At 38.0% G+C, this 26,022-nt stretch overlaps 1 protein-coding gene across 3 annotated transcripts; it reads left to right on the top strand.

Moving 5' to 3' along the window:
* The first annotated feature begins 4,510 nt into the window (after window positions 1-4,510).
* On the top strand, window positions 4,511-17,517 carry LOC117315612 (calexcitin-2-like). Of its 3 annotated transcripts, none has more exons than XM_033869875.1 (7): window positions 4,512-4,749; window positions 8,784-8,900; window positions 11,768-11,820; window positions 12,903-13,040; window positions 15,207-15,342; window positions 16,445-16,542; window positions 16,717-17,517. In XM_033869875.1, exons 1-7 carry the CDS (start codon window positions 4,662-4,664, stop codon window positions 16,834-16,836), a joined length of 750 nt encoding a protein of 249 aa, XP_033725766.1. In that variant the 5' UTR covers window positions 4,512-4,661; the 3' UTR covers window positions 16,837-17,517. The 3 variants fall into 3 exon arrangements, with proteins under 3 accessions (XP_033725767.1, XP_033725766.1, XP_033725768.1); XM_033869877.1 differs by lacking the exon at window positions 4,512-4,749 and adding an exon at window positions 7,985-8,133; XM_033869876.1 differs by lacking the exon at window positions 8,784-8,900 and having other exon boundaries at window positions 4,511-4,749.
* The last annotated feature ends 8,505 nt before the right edge of the window (window positions 17,518-26,022 follow it).

The following is a 26,022-nucleotide window of genomic DNA, read 5'->3' as shown; positions in this document are numbered from 1 at the left end:
AAACAAACAACTCACAACAAACAAACAACAAACAAACAAGCGAACAACTCACAACAAACAAGCAACAAACAGATAACTAACAACAAACAAACAACTAACAACAAACAAGCAACTAACAACAAACAAACAACTAACAAAAAACAAAACAAGCAACTAACAACAAACAACTAACAACAAACAAATAATCAACAACAAACAAACAACTAACAACAAACAAACAACTAACATCAGACAAACAAGCGAACAACTAACAACAAACAAACAACTCACAACAAACAAACAACTCACAACAAACAAACAACTTACAACAAACAAACAACTAACAACAAACAATCAACTAACAACAAACAAACAACTCACAACAAACAAACAACAAACAAGCAACTAACAACAAACAAACAAACAAACAAACAACTCACAACAAACAAACAACAAACAAGCAACTAACAACAAACAAACAAACAACAACAAACAATCAACTAACAACAAACAAGCAACTAACAATTAATAACAAACAAAAAACTCACAACAAACAAACTAACAACAAACAAATAATTAACAACAAACAAACAACAATCAAGAAACTAACAACAAACAACTAACAACAAACAAATAATTAACAACAAACAAACAACTTACAACAAACAAACAACTCACAACAAACAACTAACAACAAACAAACAACTAACAACAAACAAACAACTTACAACAAACAAACAACTAACAACAAACAAACAACTCACAACAAACAAACAACTTACAACAAACAAACAACTAACAACAAACAATCAACAAACCACAAGCATACAACTCACAAAAAACAAACAACAAACAAACAAGCGAACAACTCACAACAAACAAGCAACAAACAGATAACTAACAACATACAAACAACTAACAACAAACAAGCAACTAACAACAAACAAACAACTAACATCAAACAAACAAGCGAACAACTAACAACAAACAACAAACAAACAATTAACAACAAACAAACAACTCACAACAAACAAACAACAAACAAGCAACTAACAATTAATAACAAACAAACAACTAACAACAAACAAACAAACAACAAACAAACAAACAACAACAAACAATCAACTAACAACAAACAAACAACTCACAACAAACAAACAACTAACAACAAACAAGCAACTAACAGCAAACAAACAACTAACATCAAACAAACAAACAACAACAAACACACAACTAACAACAAACAAGCCACGTCTATCAGACCAGTCGAATTTGATTACGACATCGTTCACTTGATACATTGTATCTCAATGGACAAGTCTTTTTTTCACTGGTCATTTGTCAGAAGGTGACAGATTACAGTCACCAAACATTGGTTGTAATAAACCAAACCCTGTTCGCAAGGTCATAGATGTTTACCGAAGATATCCCGGTAAATGATTGTTTTCTGAAAGAAGCTTTTACGCCCTGTTTTAATTTTGGTTTCATAAATTATTATTCTCTGACAGTTATCCAGAACGACTACTTAAAAGAGCATGGCTGCCAAGGGCAAACACAACCGTTATGCATTTATACAAGGTGGCCTTATGTGTATCAAGCACGTATTATCATTTCTACATCAAAGAAAATATCGATAAATAATTTGTAAACATGTTCTGTATTCTTGTAACATATCGTGTTTTAATATTTTTTTGAAAATAACATTGGTATTTCTTGGAAAGCTTGGCATGATAATTAACAATCTTTATGTATACCAAAATGATTATTTGTACTCCACACGAACGTCAACAAATCCTCAAAAATAAAACGTAAACTGTATTATGATATCCAACAAAAGTATGTTTTGGGAAAATACGTTATAAATTAATTTACTCAGAAAACAAACACAAACACACACATCTGTAAACTTACTGCGTACTGCCAGCTAAAACTGGTATTGAAAAATCATCCATATAAATCTGTCCATACAGCTCCGTCCATACGAATCCGTCCACATAACTCTGTCCATACAAATTCGTCCATACAGCTCCGTCCATAAAATTCTGTATATAGACAAATACATGTATATAATAACTGTTTGCCTCTAAAACCGTTGGGTTCAACCGCAAAAATTTAAACCCTCCAATAATACATCATTGACAGTACTCAATTGAACTAGGGAAGAACATAATATTTGCTTATTTAGATAAAAAAAAATGGGTTGTAAGATCAACTCATTATACAAATATACAATGTCTTCCCAGAGTGCATAGCGTTCCCCGCCATAACGGAAACGCATTACACCCTGGGAGACATAATAACTTGGGACTTACTCGTAGTTTTCTTTGTATGACATCATTAATGAATTCAACATAGTCTATGTGTCGTTTCCTACTACGCAGCAGTTAAGAAAACAATTGTTGTTTGGGATGCTGAAAGAAAGGAAACGATGAAACAACGATCACCTAAGGAAATCCCTTCTTCCTTCTCAACGTTATAACAAAACAGTATATTATTTCATAAAATATTTGTAAACCATGTAGCGATTTTTTTACTTTCATTCACCAAAATAGTCATGCAAATTATTAGTCCTAAGAAACGTAAAAAAGAAATCACAATATGAACCTTCGAAGTCTTATATCAGAGGACTAGCAAATTATAAATTAAAAAGCTGAAACTGTGCAACTATCTGTAATGAACGCGCATAAATTATCACAAAGTCAAATTGACCGCCCAACATAATATCTTTAACCAAGTACATGTACTTTCGTAACGTTTACAGTTGAGCTGACAGCAAAGGAATGTCTCTCAATTTCTAACAGTAAGTATAAAATCTGTATTGCAACTACTACATGTGTACACGTAAAGAGAGACAACTCGTGTTTTCTATTTTGTTACTTGCTCAAACTATGTCTGCCTATTACCCAATTGTACGATTCATATGTACCGGCATATGTAGACGTACTGTACATGTATATAGAGGAACGTTACAGGTAGGTTTAGGTGGATTATCGTCACTGAGCCGTGACTACCCCTATCTGTCGAGACAGGTGTCACCCACTGTGTGGTACTGTATTCCTAGGGCACGTACTCAACTTTAGTTCGTCGGACAAAGAGGAGACAGACAAAACATTAAGCTAATGACGGAGAGGCAGAGAAATAAACTATTATATACTAAAAAGAAAGAATAAACGAAAAGAAAAAGAAAAATGTACGGATAATATTTGGGATTTTTTCTCTTTATTTTCAATGGAAACTTTTTCATCTGGTTTACATCGCCCTGGACACTACATTAGATTTATTTCAGTCTTAGCTTGACTTTTATACGTTTTTCACCATGAGGAAAGCTATGGGTTCTGTCTTCAGACCGTGGCCTCTATTAGTAAAAACTATGGGTTCTGTCTTCAGACCGTGACCTCTTTGAGGAATCTATGGGTTGTGTCCCCAGGCATTGGTCTCTATGATGAAAGCTATGGGTCCCGTCCACAAGCCGTGACCTCTATGAGGAAAGCTATGAGTTCTGTGCCCTTGCCGTGGTCAATTCCAATCCAGAGTCAATACATTATACAATGAAACTTCGTCAACTCGAAGTCGACAGGGACCTACGAGAAAACTTCGAGTTATCCGAGTGTTCGAATTAAGCGAGTTGTCATTAGTGGTGTATTATAACCAGGGATGTTTGTCAGGCCCATGCGGATTCCTCCGGACATTTTAATGAAATACCTCCGTAAACTGGCCCTTATTTTAGACACTTTCAACCTGACACTGTTCTTAATACTTAAATGTGTCTTTCAAACAGTAGCCGTCAACACGGAATTAGAAACTGTTAAGACAATGATTAACTTCAGTTAAAATTGCATTTGAAGTTTAAACATTGTTCTTCCTCAATGCATTCTAATTCAGAGAAGTGGAATGCGCGTATCATCGTGAATATATCCTGAAAAGAGCTATTGTCAAATTCCGAATGGTGAACATAAAACTATATATAAAAACATGCAGTTGTTTCCTCTTTCTAAATTGGCGAGGTGTAACAATCCATAGAAACGCTACCCCTCGCCATTGTTACGAGGGATGAAAAATGTAGAAATTCCAAACAGGACTACACAAACGTTTAAATATCAGGTTGCGATATTGAAATTATATGATGTGCTATACAGCTGGGATTTTTGTTTTATTTTGGGTTTTTTTGTGTTGTTTTTGTTTTTTTTTTCTTTTGTTATTTATTTATTTATTTTTTTATTTATTTATCTATTTTTTAAGCAGGGGCCATATCTCGAAACCTATAGATAAAAACTGACCGCTCGTGGCTGACCACTCCGGATATATTTTCTTCGGTACCGGTATATTTTCACCATTGAATCAGACTTTTATAGTGCAATGGTTGAAGAGTTTAGATTTGAATTCATCCCATATTACATCAAGATAATATCAACAGGTAACTTTACCTGTCGTCACGGTAGATTGAACAACTCGATTTACCTGTATACACCTGCGGGTAGCGTTCAGCTGTTCCGATCCGTGAGTGTGACAAATGTTTACAGTAGAGGTCATAGGTCACTACGAACCTAAACAACAATATCACCGGCTGCCATGTTGTGTATTGGTTCGTCTGGAATTCCAATCAATCCTTACCACTGAATATTAAGTATCGATCTGTGACGCACGTGCCTGGTGTTACGTCACAGCACGAGCACTGCTTCAAGATGTGTCTCGAGTTTCTGCGTATGTCCGAAACCCAGAGCTCGCGGACTGGAGGGAAACAAAAACAGTCTGGAGGTCTTCTCCAAATCCGTGAGTAACTTTATACCTATGTGTCGTAATCCTTAAGGGAATGCGTCCTTTCTATAATTAAACCACAAGGATATTCCTGGTGTAAAATTTCAGTTTCAATATTGAGGATTATTCTGAAGGGGAGGAGTAAATCTTTAACACGTTCATACATTTTACCGAACTTGTTTCATTAATCTATCAAAAGCGTCTCCTTACAGACTAGCACAATATACCATGCTTTACTTTCACTATGAATATTATTTCATACAGAACAGCCCCGGCCATATGGTATCATATTTATCATATCGGGTAGTCAGGTGGCACAGTGGTAACACAGTTTCACCTAGGCGACCGGGGTTCGATTCCCCGATCGGGCGTGAAAAGATATGGCGTTACCTGCCCGACCACGTAGGATCCCCCCCCCCCCCCGGGGTACTCCGGTTTTCTCCCACAGTAAGACCCCTCATATACTTCCGTCCCGGCCAACAAACGTGATTTGATATAAGTTGGTATAACTTGTTTCGCGATTGTAAAATAAATAAAGTTTAATTTTTACTATTTCGCTGTATAAATGTACAGATTTATCTAAATCATTTCTTCACTGAAAACTGTCACCACGTACTGTCACCACACACATGTTTACACACATACCGATCTGAGCTATATTTAGATACCCCAGGTTTTTTAAATACACGACAATACACACTCGATATATAATGCTTGAACATCAGAATTAGTGTGGTTACGATGCATGACATTATAAACCGTTCGAAGTGTGAATTAGATCGTGTTACAAGGGGAGAACTGATGTGATTTTGACTCGTATTATCAGATTAGGTAGTTATTTTTAGAAAGGCTTCCTTCCTTCCTTCCTTCCTTCCTTCCTTCCTTCCTTCCTTCCTTCCTTCCTTCCTTCCCACACACATCTTACCAGATATATCAGGAACAGAGACCTTCCTTCCTTCCTTCCTTCCTTCCTTCCCTTCCTTCCTTCCTTCCTTCCTTCCTTCCTTCCTTCCTCCTTCCTTCCTTCCTTCCTTCCTTTCTTCCTTCCTTCCTTCCTTCCTTCCCACACACATATTACCAGATATATCAAGAAGAGAGCCCTTCCTTCCTTCCTTCCTTCCTTCCTTCCTTCCTTCCTTCCTTCCTTCCTTCCTTCCTTCCTTCCTTCCTTCCTTCCTTCCTTCCTTCCTTCCTTCCCCACACACATATTACCAGATATATCAAGAACAGAGCCCTTCCTTCCTTCCTTCCTTGCCACACACATTTTACCAAATATATCAGGAACACAGGGGTTTGGGTCAATGTAACAATCACGCTCTACCTATTTATACTCGTAACAAGTCCCTGTGTCTAAGAGGAAACAAATTAATTCCTGCGTGTGGGATAAAAACGGCTAACTGCATTTAGAGGGGTTCATTATTAAGATTATCAATACACATGTGCACTTTTTTCTGTCTCTATTAGAGAGAGTTCAAAATCATTAATTGATTGAAATAGATAACATTCCCAGATTTTATCGACGGTAATAGAATTCAAAACTGTTATCGCGGCAACAGATGGTGCAGTTATTATCGACAGCAAAACAAATTAAAACGAACTTCGCCGGTGGTGTTAAAATCTACACATATAAACTAACTACCAGTTTGTGCTACTGCAGCTGGGAGTTATGAAGCGTGATTAATTATATCTAAAATTGGATCTAATAAAAAAAACCTATATAAAGCAAAATTAACTCCCATGCAGTTTTGTTTGCATAGGCCTGTGGTAAGTGATTATTCCGGCATACATTTCCCCCCTAATTTACTGCCCCCTGTGGTCAGCAGAGATCTCTGGATATGAAATGTGTTTCAGAACACAAGCCCCTGTGGTAGTAAAGGTTCCGACATTTATCTCAATACACAGGCCCCTGTATTCAATGTAGTTACTGATATTGAAAATGTGTATCAAACCACAAGGCCTATCTGGCCAACAAAGGTTCCTTCCTTCCTTCCTTCCTTCCTTCCTTCCTTCGGTTAATATGGTATTATACCCATCACAAAGGTTCCGACATATTAAATGTATCTCAATACACAGGCCCCTGTGGTAAGCGGATGTCTAGTCATATAATGTATGTCTCAATACACAGGCCCCTGTGGCAAATAGAGGTCCATAAAGGAAAGATATGTCTCGATGATCAAACTGTGGTGAATAGAACTCTGTGTGTCGTACATTGTAATACTACACAGAAGTTCATCTCCAAAATAAACACATTTGTACAGGAACATGTATTAACGAATTGTTTTCATCCTGGGGCGATACACTGCGGAGCCCAATACATTGTCAGAGGTGGTTCGACGCTCCATAACCGTTTAACGGTTTTGTGGTTCTCGAGAACCTGAGAAGCGGGTCGATTTCAGTTGTCATGGTTGTGTCCTTGGGCAAGACACGTTACCCTAATTGTTCTGGTTGGCATGCGACGGACCTCGCATATGTTGCTCAGTGAGGTAGTCACTAACTACTACAAGGAACCTTACACTGCCTTAAAATGTCCCTGGCTGTTGAAGGGGCGATAAAGTCAAATAAACTTATCAAATAGTGTACGTGTATCTTGTTTCTTACTTTTCGGCTGATTTTCTTAAATGTGACGTCATGTCATTGTTTGACGTCATTAATTATCAATCGAAGAAGCCCGAGGTCAATATTTCATATTTTACCAGGTGGGTATAATACCTTTATTAACCGAATCAGAAGTCATTCATTTTTATATTAAATATGAAACGTGTTTGCAGAATGGTGGAATTGCATTATATTCATCTTGATAACAGGAAATTTACACTGGTGCATTAATTATGACGTCACAGTAATTCTGACGTCATGCATGCAATATGGACTCGGTATTTCTAAAAATAGAAACATCAGGTTATCATCACAAAAGAATAACCTCCAAAAGGGGAGGGGAGGGGGGAACAAACATGAAAACGGGACAACTCTAATCTGGAAGGCGAAATAAAGGTATTTCAAGTGTATTTCTTCCGGATAAGTGAGCCGAAGTTGATTATATTTCAACACACTGATCTGTACAACGGATAAGGTCCTATAACACAGCGTGTATGTCGCCATCAATATCCGTCACCTGTCTCATCGATTTCACCGAGAGAAAAATAGAAAAGTATCTCTGATGTATATATACTGCGCATGCGCCTTGCACTGGTCACATGGCCATCTGTTACACGTTTTGATGCAGAGCGAGGACATCTCTCTGATTTTCGTTTGTAACAGAGGAGACAGTACCTTGCTGTGTCCGTGGTGACTCGAATGTTAGCACGGGAATAACCTTGTGCTTTAGAAAGAACTACGCCATATTTGTTTATGTGAATTAATCCGGAATTCGAAAACAAAGTTTCCGTTTGTAACAGGGAGGTATGTTCATGGTGCGCGAATGTTTCAATTTACTCCGGAATGTAGGAAGGCCTTTTATTGACGTCAGTTGTCTGACTTGTAATCCGGATTTTAACTGTTTTCTGTCTGTTCTAGTCCGGACATACGGAAAGACATATCTCGATACCAGTAATAGTTGGTTGTATTGTAATCCGGATTCTAACTGTTGTCTTCTGTAATCCGGATTTATGTGTTGTCTGTCTGTTCTAGTCCGGAGGTAAGGAAGGATTTATGTTTACATCCGTAACATCTGTTGTAGTCCGGACGTAAGGACTGATTGATCTCGATGTCCGTAATTGTTATCTGTCTTGTCCGGATTTTAACTGTTGTCCGTCTGTTGTTGTCCGGACGTAATCCGGATTTTAACTGTTGTCTGTCTGTTGTAATCCGGATTTTCACTGTTGTCTGTCTGTTGAAGTCCGGACGTAATCAAGTTTACCTCTATGTCAATAAGAGTTGTCTGTCTTATAATCCGGATTTTAACTGTCGTCCGTCTGTTGTAGTCCGGACGTAATCCGGATTTTAACTGTTGTCTGTCTGTTGTAATCCGGACGTAATCCGGATTTTAACTGTTGTCTGTCTGCTGTAGTCCGGACGTAATCCGGATTTTAACTGTTGTCTGTCTGTTGTAGTCCGGACTGGATTCCGTAACAAGAAGAAGCAGATGGGGATTGTACTTGGTTTATTTAATCCGGAACTGTCTGAATTCCAGAAAAAGAAATTAATACACGAGTTCCATGTATTTTTCGGTAAGTCACGTGGTTTATCGTCAGATTCATATCACGTGGTCCTACGTCATTAATACATTTCGTTTAGTCTTGACTCGAGCACCTCTGGCTGACTCACGAGTTTAGTTCTAACTTTGACTTTGAGTTCAGTTCTAACTTTGACTTCTGAATCGGGTATAAAAAGTATTATTGATGTCTTTTTTACTCCTCTGCTGATTTAACCAGGTTTCAATTTATGCACAATTTAATGACAAATTTCAAGGTTTGAAGATGTTACGACGAAAATGAGCTATAAATGGTCGATTGATACCAGATAATTATTTAACGCGAATATTTGAAAATTTGCTGTGCAAAACACAGGTAAATTTACAGGTGAAAAAGACAGCTTATATGAAATGTACATGTATATTATTGACTCCCTATTGACTTTCCTAAATCGAAACTCGACGTCTATTGTTGAAAAAAAATATGTTGATGACCAGAGAAAATCCAGTTTTTTTTTTTACCTGCTTTCTGTCCATTTTTCTGTCCAAATTGTATCTAATACATTCATTGAATTATCTGATTTGTTGACTATTTTGCACACTAAGAAAAATTCACAAAACAAAAAAAAAACAAAAAAAACAAAAAAACAAAACAAAAACAAAACAAAAACAACAAAAACATGTTACTTCATGTCTGCAACAGGATGTATTCTAAATCAAACTTCTTAAATACCAAGTAAGTTGTTTTATTCCAGATAAAAATGTACCCACTATATAAAATATTATCTGACTACGATACAGTCATGCCTGAGCGACGGACTTGGAAGCTTGGGTCATGGTGGAGCTTCCTATTTCCCTATCAAAAAAGTTTCAAACTCATTTGTTTCAAATTGTGAACGAAACACAAATATTTCCTGCCATTACAGTTCATTCTAAAACAGGACTTAGTCAACCAGCTTACACTATATGTTTGAAATAATTTTGTGGATCTCTCCTTGAACGCCATCTTTTCACCAGTCTGCATCAGCTGTGACCTTGACCTTTAACATTGCCCCTGTGTGACCTTGATAATTTATAAGTCTCGCGGACATCCAACATATGTTGCATTGCTCAATCTGACCGTGGTCGATATCCTCTCTGATTTATCCGTGCTTAAATCATGTTTTACTAGTAAATTAACATTCCCCGACAGCTGTCGTCTGCTCTGAGACTCTCGGCGCCCATATCATGTGTTAGGTTAAAAGTATCATCATAAAACCACCAAATCTAGTCATCTCATCCCTATCAATATGTGTGACGTCACAGATAGTAGAGACAATGGTCCGGATGAATGAAAGTATACGTCCGCGCATGCGAAAACAAACCCTGTGTCGTGTCTCGTGAATGCTTGTTTTTAATATAGATATTGAACTACTACTGAACCAAACGATTTTAAATTCTAAACTCATCAACAACAGAGATTTCATTAAAAACAAACAAAAAACAAACAAAAAAGCAATAAACGCACAAAGAAGATTTTTTTTTTCCATAACTTGTGATACAAATAAGTCTCCCTGTGGATCTAGAACCCCTCCCCAACTCCATCGGGGCCGCGGTGGCCGAGTGGTTAAGGTGTCCCGACACTTTATCACTATCCCTCCACCTCTGGGTTGTGAGTTCGAAACCTACGTGGGGCAGTTGCCTGGTACTGACCGTAGGTCAGTGGTTTTTCTCCGGGTACTCTGGCTTTCCTCCACCTCCAAAACCTGGCACGTCCTTAAATGACCCTGGATGTTAATAGGACGTTAAAAAAAAAAAAAAAAAAACTCCATCAAAAAGCTTGTCAGAGCGTGCAAATCCCAATATACTTGATCGGTTAGTTTGGTCAGCACGTGTAAATCCCGTTAAACGTTATTGGCTAGTTTAGTCTTTAATTCCGTTAAACTTTATCGGCTAATTTGGTCTTTTACGGTAAATAACGCATATCACATTTCGCTGTCTATCTCCCCGTGGTAAAAATAATACCTGTCGTTGTCGTAGCGATAACTGCTGACAAGCCCGCTGGCATTACTAAATCTGGATACAGTTTGAAATCAATATATTTATGGTGTGTTTTATATGAGCTATTTTAATCGTTTCAATGCCAGGTAACACGTTTTTAAATACCCGAGTGTCGAGTTTAGTTTCAGATATATCGAATCATCACCGCCTGGGAGTATATCGTTTTTTACCATCAGTGTTTCGATATTTTTCTCAAGCAAGATCTTCTTTTTGGCAATCATATTTTGGGAAAATGTAGAACTTGGCCAACAATGTCTTATGGATATTTAGTTTTTGGTCATGGTTTTTATGTGCATATGTAGAATTTGGCAATCATTGTTTTGATGTTATTTAGTTTTTAGCCATGAATGTTTATTTAGTTTTTAGCCATGAATGTTTATTTAGTTTTTAGCCATGAATGTTTTTTATGAATATGTACATATGTAGGTTTTGGCCCTCAATATTGTGAAAATACGTAGATTTTGACCCTCAATGATTTGAGAAAATGTAGTTTTTAGATATCAATGTTTTGGGGAAATATAGTTTATGGCCATCGATGTTTTGGGAAAATGTAATTTTTGGCTCTCAATAATTTGAGAAATTGTAGCTTTTGGCCATCAGTGTTTTGGAAGTATGTCAATTTTCGACCTTAATGTTTTATGAAATATGTAGTTTTTAGTCATCAATGTTTTGGGAAAATGTATTTTTTGTCCTTAATGTTTTGGGAAAATATAATTTGTTGACCGTTGTAGTTTTCGTAAAAGTTATTTGAACTCTCGGTTACAGATCGGGATACAGATTTCATGTAGCCTATGACAACATTTTGTTTTTGGTGAGATGGTCATGTGCACTGTACAAGTCTAAGTTTTGGAATTGATGTTGTAGATCTGAACAAAGATGGAAACCTGGAATGGAAGGACATGGAAATCGCAAGACAGGTGAGTATGCTGGGAAATACTCTATCCGGATAATACTTCATCCGGAAAATACTACATCCGGATAATACTTTATCCGGATAATACTACATCCGGTAAATACTCTATCCGGATAATACTACATCCGGTAAATACTCCACCCGGATAAATAGTCCATCCCGATAATACTATATCCGGAAAATACTACATCCGGATAAATATTTCGTTTTGATAAATAATTCAATCGGACAATACTCCATCCAGGTAAAAACTCCATCAAGCAAGTGTACGAGATAGTATGATGTACTGTAGTCGAATCGGCTACGCGCTGTTTGATACTTGGTCATAGATGTGCGGCCCACTCGATCCTGTCGTCACTACTTTCGAACTTGATGTCAATAGGATAAGGGTAGAGACGAAACATCCTCAGAGTAGATCAAATCCTTTACCATCTCGTCACACTATATTCGAATTTGGTGTCAATAGGATCATCATAGAGACGAAACATCCTCAGAGTAGATAAAAAAAATTACCATCTCGTCACACTATTTTCGAACTTGATGTCAATAATATCATGATAGAGACGAAACATCGTCAGAGTAAATCGAATATTTTACCATCTCAGACACTACATAAGACAGGGCTAGTACGCTTCACATTGGTCATTAGTCCGATGAAGTTGACAGTGTAGTCATCGAACCGTCACACTCTTAAATAGCATATTGGTTGTGTTATATAGCTTCTATCATATTTACTTTACCCACCTGAGGAAAATGTTCCAGAATGTACACTAATACAATATAGAATACCTGGAATAACGTATGGTGGCAAATTACATGTTTTATGAGCGATACAGGCCCCATGGGCATCTTGTTTGTATATGCTGTACTACAGTTTTCAGAAACAATATCAATATAAATGACATGAAATATGTTTTCTGCGTTTCGCTCATGTTAATATATAGTTTGTCTTTTGATAAACAACAGAATCAGATTTCCTTTGAAAATGATACTTATTACACAGTGTATTCTTAATTTAAAAATAAATTGTGATTATTTATAAATTTATTCATAAACTTTATCTATGCTAATTTTTCAATTATGTAGAAAATATGTGATTGGAGTGGATGGAAACCAGGTTCAGAAAAACACACGAAAACCCACGAGTTGTTCCGGACAATATGGCGGCGTCTTCAGGACGAGGGTGACGAAAACAATGATGGCAAAATCACCATAGGAGAATGGGTAAATACATTGACTTCCGAATGTGTTTGGTTAACACGTGATCTACTTTAAGATCAATAATGTGCAGAAACTTGCACGAATATTCATGGTATTAGAAAATTATTTCAAACACGTTCAAACAGGGGAGATAACTGTCCTAAATTATAAAGTTCCGTGTTTTTGTGTTTTTATATAGGTCTTTATCATACAGAATATGTATTTAAACGTCTCAGAAGACCCTTTCGGGTCTATAAATTAAGATCAGCCAATCCTGTTACATATGTAATTCACTTAACGTTATAGAGAAACCGTTTAAAGATTCAAGATCCCTATTTAAGACCAAAATCTGACCATCTGGCCATCTGGCCCAAAGGGTCAGGATGACCTATAGCCACCGTGCTCCCGTCCGCCGTCGTCCGCCGTCCTGTGCCGTTATACTTTTTACTTTCAAAACGCTACTTCTCCTTACCCCCAGAACGGATTACTACCAAATTTGGTGTGAAACGTCATTGGAAGAGGGCAATCATATTTTATCAAAATGAGGTTGGTCTGACCCCTAGGGCCCCAGTGGCGGGGCCCCAAATGGGTAAATTTGGTGAATTATTGTTTCAAAACCCTACTCCTCCTGAACCCTTGGGTGGATTACATCCAAATTTGCTGTAAAACATCATCGGGGGAAGGCAATCATATTTTATATAAATGAGGCTGGTGTGACCCCTAGGGATAGAGGGAGAGGGCCCAAAAAGGGGAACTTTGCTGTAATTTTGCTTTTAAACCCTACTCCTTCTTAACCCTTGGATTTCCTCCTTAACCCTTGGTTAGATTACGTCCAAATTTAGTATGAAACATCATTGAGGTAGGACAATCATGTGTTGCATAAATGAGGCTAGTGTGACATTAGGGGCCCGAGTGGCGGGGCCCCTAAAGGGATATTTGGGTGAATTATTGCTTTAAAACCCTACATCCAAATTTGGTTTGAAACATAAATGGGACAGGGCAATCATAATTTATATCAATGAGGCTAGTGTGACCCATGGGACCTGGGTGGAAGGGCCCAGAAAGGGAACTTAGCCAAAATTTCGCTGGAAACGCTGGAGTGTGTGTGTGGGGGGGGGGGGGGGGGGGGGGGGTGGCTAGGCCCAAAACGGCGAGCTTAGCCAAACTTTTGCTTTAAAATATTACTCCTTTTAAATGCCTTAATTGATTACATTCAAATTTGGTTTGAAACATCTTAAGGGGATGGCAATCATAATTATATATACATTTATATATATATATGAGACAAGACATCCCCTGGGGAAAGAAGGGTGGGGCTCCCAAAAGGAGAACTTAGGTTAAATATTGCTATAAAAACTCTAACTCCTCCTTAATGCCTTAATTGATTACAACCATATTTAGTATGAAACATCATTGGGGAAGAGAAATTCTAATTGATTTAAATGGGACCCATGGGGACACAGGGACAAGGTCCAAAAATGGGAACTTGGCTGATATTTTGCTTTAAGATGCTGCTCCTCCTTTAAGCCAAAATAGATAAAAAAAAACTAAATTTGATCTCAAACATAACTGGCTGCGTATAGATAATTTATGGTAATGATGCTGGATTGAGGGGTGTGTCCCTGCTGTAAGTGTTTGTCTCAGATGACCGTTTAGGCCCATGGGCCTCTTGTTTATGCATTTAAAAGTCTCAAAAGACCCTCTCACGTGTCTAGATAAGATAAGTCAAGCCTGCTACATATGTAATTCACTTAGCGTTATAGAGAAACCGTAATGCACTCCGGATCCGGATCCGGATCCGGACCCCATATTCTTACATTTAGATCGACAAGGACGTTTCTGCCTTCAGTTTGACATTGGAGTAGATTTAAGTTCCAAGTTCTTTATTTATCAAAACCCCTAAGGCCTATGGGTATACAAGATATATAACATTAAACATTATATGCAATACATATATGTACAGGAGAGTGTTATATACACGTGGAAGTAGATCCTCTCTCGACATTAACAGTCCATATTTTAAAAGATTCTTGTTCATAATTTTGCTATTTGGTTCGATTTTTTTTTTCTTTTTTTTTTTTTGAAATACCGATGTTACATTAACTGTAGTATTTTGGTAATGCTATCTGTCTGTTCAATCCATTTTAAGTTGTACCACACCTTTTTCTTATCTTCCTTTTGTCTCCATAGATCCGGATGTGGACAACATTTAACGAGCAGTGTATCAAGGATTCTAAGAAAAACGATGCCCTTCCGGCAGACCGAAAGTTACCAGATTGGCTGGAGTCGTATGTTGAGTACAAATTTAATCTCTACGATAGAACTGGTAAGTACTGGACACTGGTCAGTCCGTAACTCGACAGGTAAACACTGTATCTGGAGCTGGACATTGGTCACTCTAGATCTGTTATTGGTCATTCTGGCACTGGGCCCTCTGTTTCTGGACACTGGGCACTCTGTTTCTGGACACTGGGCACTCTCTTTCTGGACACTGGGCCCTCTGTTACTGGACATTGGACACTAGACACTCTAGATCTGCTAGTGGACACTGGACACTCTGGTGCTGGCCACTGGCCACTCTAGATCTGTTACTGGACACTGGCTACTCTGTTACTGGACACTGGCTACTCTGTTACTGGACACTGGCTACTCTTTTACTTGTCTCTGGCCACTCTTTTACTGGACACTGGCTACTCTGTTACTGGACACTGGTTACTCTGTTACTAGACACTGGTCTATTTGTTAATGGACAAATATTTACATTTGGTGTGGCGATGCCCTTATATATTACTAGTAAATCCCTACCAAAAGCAGCTTCATCTATGAGAGTATAACTGAAGTTGCCCTGAGGGCGTATGAATATCTCACTTGCAAAAAATGTAAACAAAGATGGCCGCCATACATTGTAAAGTCACATTTATTTTTGCGATTCATTAATAGAACGTAAATATAAGCGATAAACTGCCTAGATGCGGCAGACCTACTGGTATAACTGCCACATGTGTCACAGACAAACAATCATGGTGCGCTAGCGCGCACCATTCAGTTTGTCTATGACACATGTGGCAGTTATACCAGTAGGTCTGCCGCATCTAGGCAGTTTATTGCTTAAATAAATGTCAGTCTAGTTTCAAAATTTCAAAAATGTGTAACCTTTTTAAAAAAAACTACTGTGCGATATATACAAAAATTATATACACGTACTAGTTGTAAGAAACTCACAGCTGAAAGCTGGAAACATCTATACCGGAGATATCTAGTATTACCACCTGCTCAAGAATTAACTAAGAAATTAAAAGCTAAAAAGCACAGAACGAAACTACCTATAACTGTGCATGCCATTAACGATTTCATCGTAAATCCTGTACGTGTAATATACAGTACAAATCTAACACATGCGATATAGAGTATTATAATTCCATTCACAGGTGATGGCAAGATAGATGCAGAGGAGTTCGAATATGTTTTAGCTGACTTCGGAATCCCCGCTAAAGATGCCAGAAAAGCCTTCCTACTATTTTCAGGTGTAAGTCTTCTGGATTTTATGATTTTTTTCCCGATAGAACATAAATCTCATTACGTTGCTCTGAAATTAAGGAATAAGTTTCCAGTTACATTTTAAGGTAAATGCCCCGACATTTCCTCCATTGACGTTGTAGTCTATTAATAACCGTGACCTTGACCTTGTATTTCTCTACAGAATAACACGAGGAAAGTTGATTTGCCTTACTTCCGGGAGCTATGTACGGACTACTACCGGTCCGACGATCCTGGAGCACTCGGAAACTTCATCACCGGAAAACTCGAATTTAGCACGTGATCTTGGGATGTCCGCCATTTTGTCATGACGCGATCCTTAAGATAAGATTGGATATGCGCTGCACCAACGAGAGTTTGATGTATGACGGGCGGCCATCGTTTGTCCAGCGTTGGACTTGGACCAACAGTCCCAGGAGGGATTTGTCAAAATGAAAATGGAGAGTTGAGCAGTACAACTTCACGATCTATGGAGTCCCTGGTTGTAACTATCAAGCTGACAATTCCTATAGTGCAATCTCAGACCTATTTTAATTTTTATTTTATTGCATACAAACAAACAGACACTTTCAGCTTCCAATACGCAATGTCGGTATAGCTAGACTACGCATGACGTCACAGGTCCGAATGACGTCACAACATGTATGACGAGATAGGGACGATGTATAAAAAATGTGTTTACAGATTGATATTCAAATTCATAGGAATATATATATATATATATACATAACTAGTGCAATTTTTCTTTGTTTATATGTATCCCGATATTTTTTCACCTTTCGGACAAAGGAGGTAGTTCTAAGCTCGCAATGTACATGTACAAGTTTGTTCACACATTGCGTAAGCACGGGGTATGGAGTTACTTGGTTTGTGTGGATAACTTTTCATTTTTCAATATTATCATTTCTAATAATGTATGACGCCGATTATATGTTTTGATCAATAAATTAACTAACTTTTTCTTCGTTGACTTATGCTCTGTCTTTAGCCAAAGCCTAGCTCTACAATTTAACCGTCTCTAAGAAATATTAAGTAGTCAGGTGACACAGTGGTAACACATTTCCCTTTCACCTAGGCGGCCGGGGTTCGATTCCCAGACCGGACGTGAAGGGTATGGGGTTACCTGTCTGACCACGTGGGTTTTCTCCTGGTTCTCCGGTTTCCTCTGTAAGAGCCATTGTGCGCTTCCATCCGGGCCAACAATAGTTATTAATATAAGTTGATTTAATTTGTTTCTCAATTGATGTTAAACAATTAAAGTTTACATATTTACAAGAAATATTTTGTCTTTACAGGAACTTTCTAGGGGAATTTATAAAAAAACATTTTCAGTTTTGTTATCAGATGCAGATTGGTCTCCATTCGATCACGTGTTATTGCATTAAAAATCGAATTACACTCTGGGACAGTGATTAAACGTCATTGTTCACGCTGGTGTAAGTGATCTTCAACGTCACGAAATCTCAGCCAATCATATTTGTCAGACATATTCTGTCAAGTTGCACGGAAGTGAACTACAGTGGTTTTTTTTCAAACATGTGATATTTATGAAGTTGTGAATGCTATTGAATAAGATGCAGTTTAAATGGCATGTGATCATACCTTTTTAAAGCTGTGCTCTGGTTTTGATACCAACAAGCAATAGAATAGTTATGGCACTTTGCTTCTATCGAAATGATGATTTCGATATAAACCAGGTTCCATAATTGTATAATATTTATTTTGTTATATGATAATTCTAGTATATAGTACATACAAGTACAGTATATATAAATATATTAATCCCGTTTTCAGTTAGATCGCCGTAACGTAATTATACTGCGAGTTGTTTTCTCATATTTGGCAACTTGCCAGGAATTTCACTTTTTAATGAAAGACATTATTTGAATTAAGCGTCCTGACATATGCTAAGTATAGTTAATATTACCCCCAAAGACAAAACAGAATGGCTTAAAATTAATAATAATATCATCAAACAAATAGGTGCGTAAACATGTAAACAACTAAAATGGGTTTTTGTTCATTTAAACGAAATTTCACTATCTTGATTTGACGTAGCAGTTTTCGAGGCATAATAGCACAAACTTGTTATTTGGGCGAGACGTTCCCCGTTTGTGAATTCTAGAACAAGAGCCATGATTAAAAATTCATGTTGTAATACTGAATTTCGAAAAAGAAAAAAAAGTTCCTGCAATCTGTTTGATAATCCCCATTTGTGAATTCTAGTACAAGATCGATATTAATCAAAAATTCATGAAACATGGACGTTCTTAAAAGGAAGATCTCTGCAAACTGATTATTACTACCCATTAGTGAAATTTAATACAAGATAAATATTAATTAATAATGCATGTTGTAATCTGGAATTTCTAAGTATGTAGATTCCTGCAAGCTGATTAGCACAAATGTGTATGTTGTAGTATTTGAATAATTGGCTACAAGGTATCCCGCACTGCTTGCTGTGTTTTGTTTTCCACTAGTAAGATTATTAAAAGGGAGGATGCTGGAGCTGTCTCCCTTGTCTATTTCCGTAAACCAAGGGAAATAACTCGTTAAGTCTTCCGTGAACAGTAAGCTATGATCATTGTCTATTCCCGGTGATGTTGACGCCTGGAGTTAGTCAAATTAAGAATGACGCAGAGATTTATCGCCCGGAAAGACTTTTCATCATCATTTGAATGTTTTATTCTGTAGAAATCTATCAGTAACAGGCCTTTCGTCAGTGACATAGATTAAATATTTTTTAACTGAAAAGACGGACTGGAATTGAATTTTTATATAAATCAATTTTATTGTATAAATATTACTCGTAAATATCAGACACGAGCTATCACAACTTATCTATGCCTTCTCTACACATTTACGTACAAAGCTTATCAACAACTTAATAATTATTTAATCACTCATAACATATCTTGCGTGGTATAAGAAAGCTACAGACAAATAACAGAAAAGAACGAGGAATCGATGAAATGAGAATACGAAGAGGAGTCAACAGACCGGAATTACGGACTAGATATCCGGAATTTTATATAAAGTAAACACATTATGTATGAGTGCGCAGAATTTGCCTCGCTGGTCTGGAGGAAATGTTTCAAGCTTTTAGGAACATTTCCAAACCAGGGACGTCAATACTATGTCATCGTATAACCTCCTTTCTACCACAATACCCCGTATTATTCAACTCTCAGACCATCAGTTAATCATTACAGCTGTTGATTAACAATCTGTTTATACCACACGTGGTATAAACTCTGTACGCATTTCGATTGGCTAACACGGTGAACTTTGACCCAAGCTGCAATTGTTATTGACGTCATCAATAATCTAATGACGTCACATCACCGGGTCCCGGACGTCACCGGTACACTTTATTTGCATACGCGAAATTATACTTGGCCACGTTTCCCTTTGAATCAAGCCGATATTATTGTGGTAGAAACAGGTCACACGACTCGTGATTGTTGGATATGGAATTTATTTCACACTCGTAAGTTATTTTTTAAAAGTTGCAAAAAACACTCGCTAAAGCTCGTGTCTTTTGTAACTTTGAAAAAATAACTTACACGTGTGAAATAAATTCCATATCCAACAACCACTCGTTGTGTAACCTCTATTTATCACATAACTGGCCCGTCCTGCTATATAATACGGCTATTTAATAAATCTCGTAGGACTCAAGTGTAATAACACTATTGTGATGTCATAATTCATATGTGACGTCATAATTAATATGTGACGTCGCATGATTGTCTGGGTAGACGGGAACGACCCATCCGAGCCGGATTTTGTCTGTCGTATATAAAACGAAAATTTAATTATTTAAGCAATAAACAGTGGTTTTAATGTTGTTATAGTCGATATGGCAGCATGATGTATTGTTGGACAAATGGCATGAGAACCCGTTAGGGGAAATGCGGAGCAAATGTAAATATATTCTCATGAATAGCAGTTAAGTGATAAATAAAATCTTATAATCTTTGCTATGTCATATGAAATTTATTAAACTTAGTAAACTCACCTAAAGCCTCGTAGCATATCAAATTATTGAACTCTAATAATTTCCATATGACGTAGCCACTCATGTAAGATCCTCTATTTCGCACATCATATTATTTCAAGAGTCTGTTCAACATTTGCATTGATACATTTTCTTCATAAATCCCTATTTTACGTGACGTTCAGAGAAATTCTTCAAAACAATTCTTAAACGTATAGTATATACACGAACATATTTCCTCAAAAAAACATCGTCTGTTTTAACTAACGTTAACATACATGTGTAATGAGATTTTCTTTTACTTATTTTTGTTTGTTTTTTGTAAACGGTATGTAATTGTAATCGGTAAGATTTATAATGAGTTAGCAGGGGGAAAACCCGTCATTATCTCCTTAATTACGATTATGATGGTGAACGAAAACAATGTAAGGTACATTGTATGTTTTTAAATTACATGTAATTTATTCATCTTGAACTGGACATCATTTTAATATCGCTGATCACGTGACTCTGATGTACAGCTATATATTGTAAATATTTAAGGAACGAAACAAAATTATTGAAATTAATTTATATCGTGATAGTAGAACTGATATTTTAACACAACCCGGAAAATGTTGTGGTTTCACTCGATATATCCCTTTTCTCAAAAAATTAAAAGAACCAAATACATGTAGATCAAGGATGAGCCCTTGTCGTACAACATTTTTTTTAAAATTGGAAATCGTCAAGACTTGTCGCTGAAGCCGTATATGCGTAGAAACATCTTTAAAATGTCAATAACGTTTTACTGTTTAAACCCGTATAAAGAATACACATAATTCCAAGCGGTACTTATAATTAAATTTAAATATGGAATCTGTTCATGTTAAATCAATAAATTGTTCATCACTTCATGTGGTAATGAAGTTATTTAATCGCTGAAGGTCAAACTCATGTAGTTACCTAGGCGACGGGATGTGACGTCACTTAAGTGGGGGAAGCCCGCATTGTCTTTCCTCTATAAAAATATAAAATGTCTCAAGCGAGCGTTTACCTAATTTAATGAATGCATTTAGCAAATGACAAATACTCATCAATGAATTGAGAATTTTACAACTGACATTTATGTTTAAAAGAGATCAGTTCGGCGTATCAGAATATTTTCTGTGGCGTAAGATAAAAGTGTGGGTGATCTGATTAAAGCGACCGGTCTCAGTTAATACAGAACTTTAAATTTAATTTGTTTTCATTTCATATGAGATTTTGTTTTCATTTCATAATAATTAATTTTTCTTTGTTTTCATGGTAAATACTCAAATGTGATTGGTCGAAAAATTCTTTTCATTTAAGGATTGAATCTTGATTTGGTCGATTTCATGGGGTCATGAATTGAGTTGCTCTTGAGACAAATTTAATGAACTGCAAAGCAGTTCATGTTGAATTTGTCTCAAGAGCAACTCAATTCATGACCCCATGAAATCGACCAAATCAAGATTCAATCCTTATATTTCAATTGGTTTTTTTTTTTTCGAATACAAAAATCGGTCTAAAAGATATTAAATGTCTCGAAGCTTGTGCAAGTCCAAATGCGGAAAAGCCCGGGGAGTTCCGGATTGTACATGTCTAGTCGATCGAGTAAAATAGTCCGCTATTTTAGGATTAAAAACAGCATTATTTTGTCAAAATAGAAGTATCTAGCATATCTGGTCTTTCATAAAATACAAGAATACATTATAAATTTGATAATTTTAATAATTATTCCATGTTTATAACAATAATGTAGAAAAAGTGAAATAGTTCCGCGGAAGGATTTTGTCTAGACTTAACCATGCATTCATATGCACTGATCAGTGTTAATCTGGTCAAATTCATGAGCAAATGAACAGACTAAGTTTGGTAGTTTCATTGAGTCAAACTTGAGTAGAAATTGAAATATTCTTCTAGGAAAGAAATTCCGAGAATGGCGCGAAAAATGTGACGTCACAATACGACAATTGACGTTGCGTATTGATTTGAGAAAAAGAATCCCAAATAAAACCCGTAAAATTGTACATGAAACATGATTTGAATAAGAAAAAGACAATTAACTGAAATTAATTATAAGCATTGAGGTTGATTTTTTTGATTTTCATCGGGGTATGAAAATAAAAAAGATCAACCTCAATGCTTAATGAGATTTTGTTTTCATTTCATATGAGATTTTATTGAACGGTCTTAGTTTGTTTGTTTGTTGTTTTTTGTTTTTGTTTTTGTTTTTGTTTTTGTTTTGCTTTTTTTTATCATCATTTTAGCGAGCCTTGGTGAGCAAAAGCGAAAACATCAAGCGATAGTTTTGTTCTCAAACTCAGATAACTTATATTTTGACAGGTTTTTAATTCCAAAGATGGAGTAAAAAATCAAATGGAGACCGGCATCTTTTTGTGCCATTTTCAATTCATGACCTAACGCCATTGTCCATTTTATGACGTCACGATTAATTTCTGAATGGCATAGCCAATGAAAAACGTTCCAGAGTATATTACACAAGGGCTATGCAAAAGTCTCACATTTGCAACGAAAGACGCTATCTACCGTAACACATGGTCCTATTCTCCTTATGGTTTTCCTAGGGTCTCGATTAAAAATCTATATTTTTGTTAATAAATTTAACCCTCTTTTTATCGATTTTGATTTATAATCACTGCTTCGTTATCGTATTGGCATTCTATGTTGTTTTTAACGAGTCATATAAACTTGTTAATTTTATTTTACAACAATTGCGAAACACGTTTTATCAGCTTATATCAATTACGCGTGCTGGCCCAGATTCAAGCTTGTTAGTGATCTTGATGTGAGAGGAAATCGGAGAAACCGGAAAAACGGAAAAAAACTCACCTAGTCTGGAAGGTGACTCGATCGGGAATCGAACCCAGGCCACCTAGGTAAAATGAAAGCATGTTACCACTGTGTATCTTGACAATCATGTAAGACAGTTCGTCCATGTTACGGTTTACTGTAACATTTAATTAGATATTTCTATCGATAGCCAATCGCTGACATCCAGAGACAATACTTCCGTAATAAATACACGTACCTGACCCGACCATTGGGATACACCATTACCCGAGGCTCTGATATTGATATAATCTGGGAGTATTGTATGAAAGTCACAGGATATTAACAGATTAAAAAAATAGATATCAAATGAATTATATTGCATCATACAGCTGTTTCGTCCTTCTAGGACTCGTCAGTGATGTTACGGACATCATACAGCTGTTTAGTTCTTCTAGGACTCGTCAGTGATGTTAGGGACATCATACAACTGTTTGGTCCTTCTAGGACTCGTCAGTTATATGCTAAAGGCTTAAAGCATTGTTCGTAGGAGGCGACAAAAACCCCTAAATAGGCAAAAGTAATGTCAAAATTTGGATGAGAAGGTGAAGATATAGTTGTGTATGCATTTAGTTTGAAAATAGTGATTGATTTCAGCTTTATTTGTGATCTTCATGACAGAGACAACCGGGTGGTCAGGTGGCGCAATGGTAAGTGTAACACACTTGACTTTCACTAGACCGTCGGGGTTCGATCGGAAGTGAAAATGTAATTGGGTCACCTGCCCGACCACGTGGGTTTTCCCCGGGTACTCCGGTTCCTCCCACAGTAAGACCCCTGGCGCACTTCCATACGGACCAACAAGCGTGATTAATATAAGTTGGTATAACTTGTTTCGCGATACATAACACTCATTTAGTCGGTCTAATGAAATTTCATCCTAACGACACCTGACTTAATCTGATCGGAATTAAAAAATAAATCAACATTTTTTTTGTTTTTGTTTAAAAGGTTCATATTATTGGCACGCACCACATTTTCTGATAAGGTATTCCACAAAACTGCGACTCAGAGCAAAATAAAGCTATTCTTCTATTTCATATCTATACATTGTTTTGGTATCATTTGTCATGCTTTTAATAGTACACAAGGTTCTATGGTTGATATTCTGGAACCCATGGTCTCCCGCCTCGCTGTGAATAACACTCCCTCTAACACTATGACTGATTACCGCCTCCCCCCCCCCCCCCCCCCCCCCCCCCCCCCCCCCCGTGAACCACACTCTCTCTAACACTGTGACAGATTATATATAATTACCGCCTCCCCCCCTGTGAACCACACTCCCTCTAACACTGTGACAGATTACCGTCTCCCCGAGGTGATCCACACTCCCTCTAACACTGTGACTGATTACCGTCTCCCCCGAGGTGAACCACACTCCCTCTAACACTGTGACTGATTACCGTCTCCCCCGCGGTGAACCACACTCCCTCTAACACTTTGACTGATTACCATCTCCCCCGCGGTGGACCACACTCCCTCTAACACTGTGACTGATTACCGTCTCCCCCGCGGTGAACCACACTCCCTCTAACACTGTGACTGATTACCGTCTCCCCCGCGGTGAACCACACTCCCTCTAACACTGTGACTGATTACCGTCTCCCCGCGGTGATCCACACTCCCTCTAACACTGTGACTGATTACCGCCTCCCCCGCGGTGATCCACACTCCCTCTAACACTGTGACTGATTACCGTCTCCCCCGCGGTGAACCACACTCCCTCTAACACTGTGACTGATTACCGCCTCCCCCGCGGTGAACCACACTCCCTCTAACACTGTGACAGATTACCGTCTCCCCCGCGGTGAACCACACTCCCTCTAACACTGTGACTGATTACCGTCTCCCCCGCGGTGAACCACACTCCCTCTAACACTGTGACAGATTACCGTCTCCCCCGCGGTGAACCACACTCCCTCTAACACTGTTGACGATTACCGTCTCCCCCGCGGTGAACCACACTCCCTCTAACACTGTGACTGAATTCCGTCTCCCCCGCGGTGAACCACACTCCCTCTAACACTGTGACGGATTACTGCCTCCCCCGCGGTGATCCACACTCCCTCTAACACTGTGACTGATTACCGTCCCCTCAGGTGATCCACACTCCCTCTAACACTATGACAGATTACCGTCTCCCCCGCGGTGAACCACACTCCCTCTAACACTGTGACAGATTACCGCCTCCCCCGCGGTGAACCACACTCCCTCTAACACTGTGACAGATTACCGTCTCCCCCGCGGTGAACCACACTCCCTCTAACACTGTGACTGATTACCGTCTCCCCCCGCGGTGAACCACACTCCCTCTAACACTGTGACGGATTACCGTCTCCCCCCCCCCCGCTTTTCCCCACTCCCCTAAAAAACTTTTTGAACGGGATTACTGCCTCCCCCCCCCGGTGATCCATACCCCTCAAAAAAACTTGTCCTTTATTACCGGGGCACCCCCCACTTTTGAACCACCTCCCTCCCCAAAAACCCCGACCCTTTCCCGTTTTCCCCCCGGGGGTTTAACCCCCCACTCCCCCTAAACGGGGACAGAAAAAATTAAAAACCTTTCCTTACCCCCCTCCCCCCCTGTTAACCCCACCCCCCTCTAAAACCCCT

Source organism: Pecten maximus, chromosome 17, assembly GCF_902652985.1.
Source record: "Pecten maximus chromosome 17, xPecMax1.1, whole genome shotgun sequence".
Lineage (NCBI taxonomy): Eukaryota > Metazoa > Mollusca > Bivalvia > Pectinida > Pectinidae > Pecten > Pecten maximus.
Note: the sequence above shows the minus strand (reverse complement) of the source record. Positions and strands in the feature narration are given on the sequence as shown.

Coding starts and splice junctions, on each gene's coding strand:
- LOC117315612 (XM_033869875.1), top strand. CDS start 4,662: ATGTGTCTCGAGTTTCTGCGTATGTCCGAAACCCAGAGCTCGCGGACT. Junction 11,821..12,902: donor ACATGGAAATCGCAAGACAG/GTGAGTATGCTG, acceptor TCAATTATGTAG/AAAATATGTGATTGGAGTGG. Junction 13,041..15,206: donor AAATCACCATAGGAGAATGG/GTAAATACATTG, acceptor TTGTCTCCATAG/ATCCGGATGTGGACAACATT.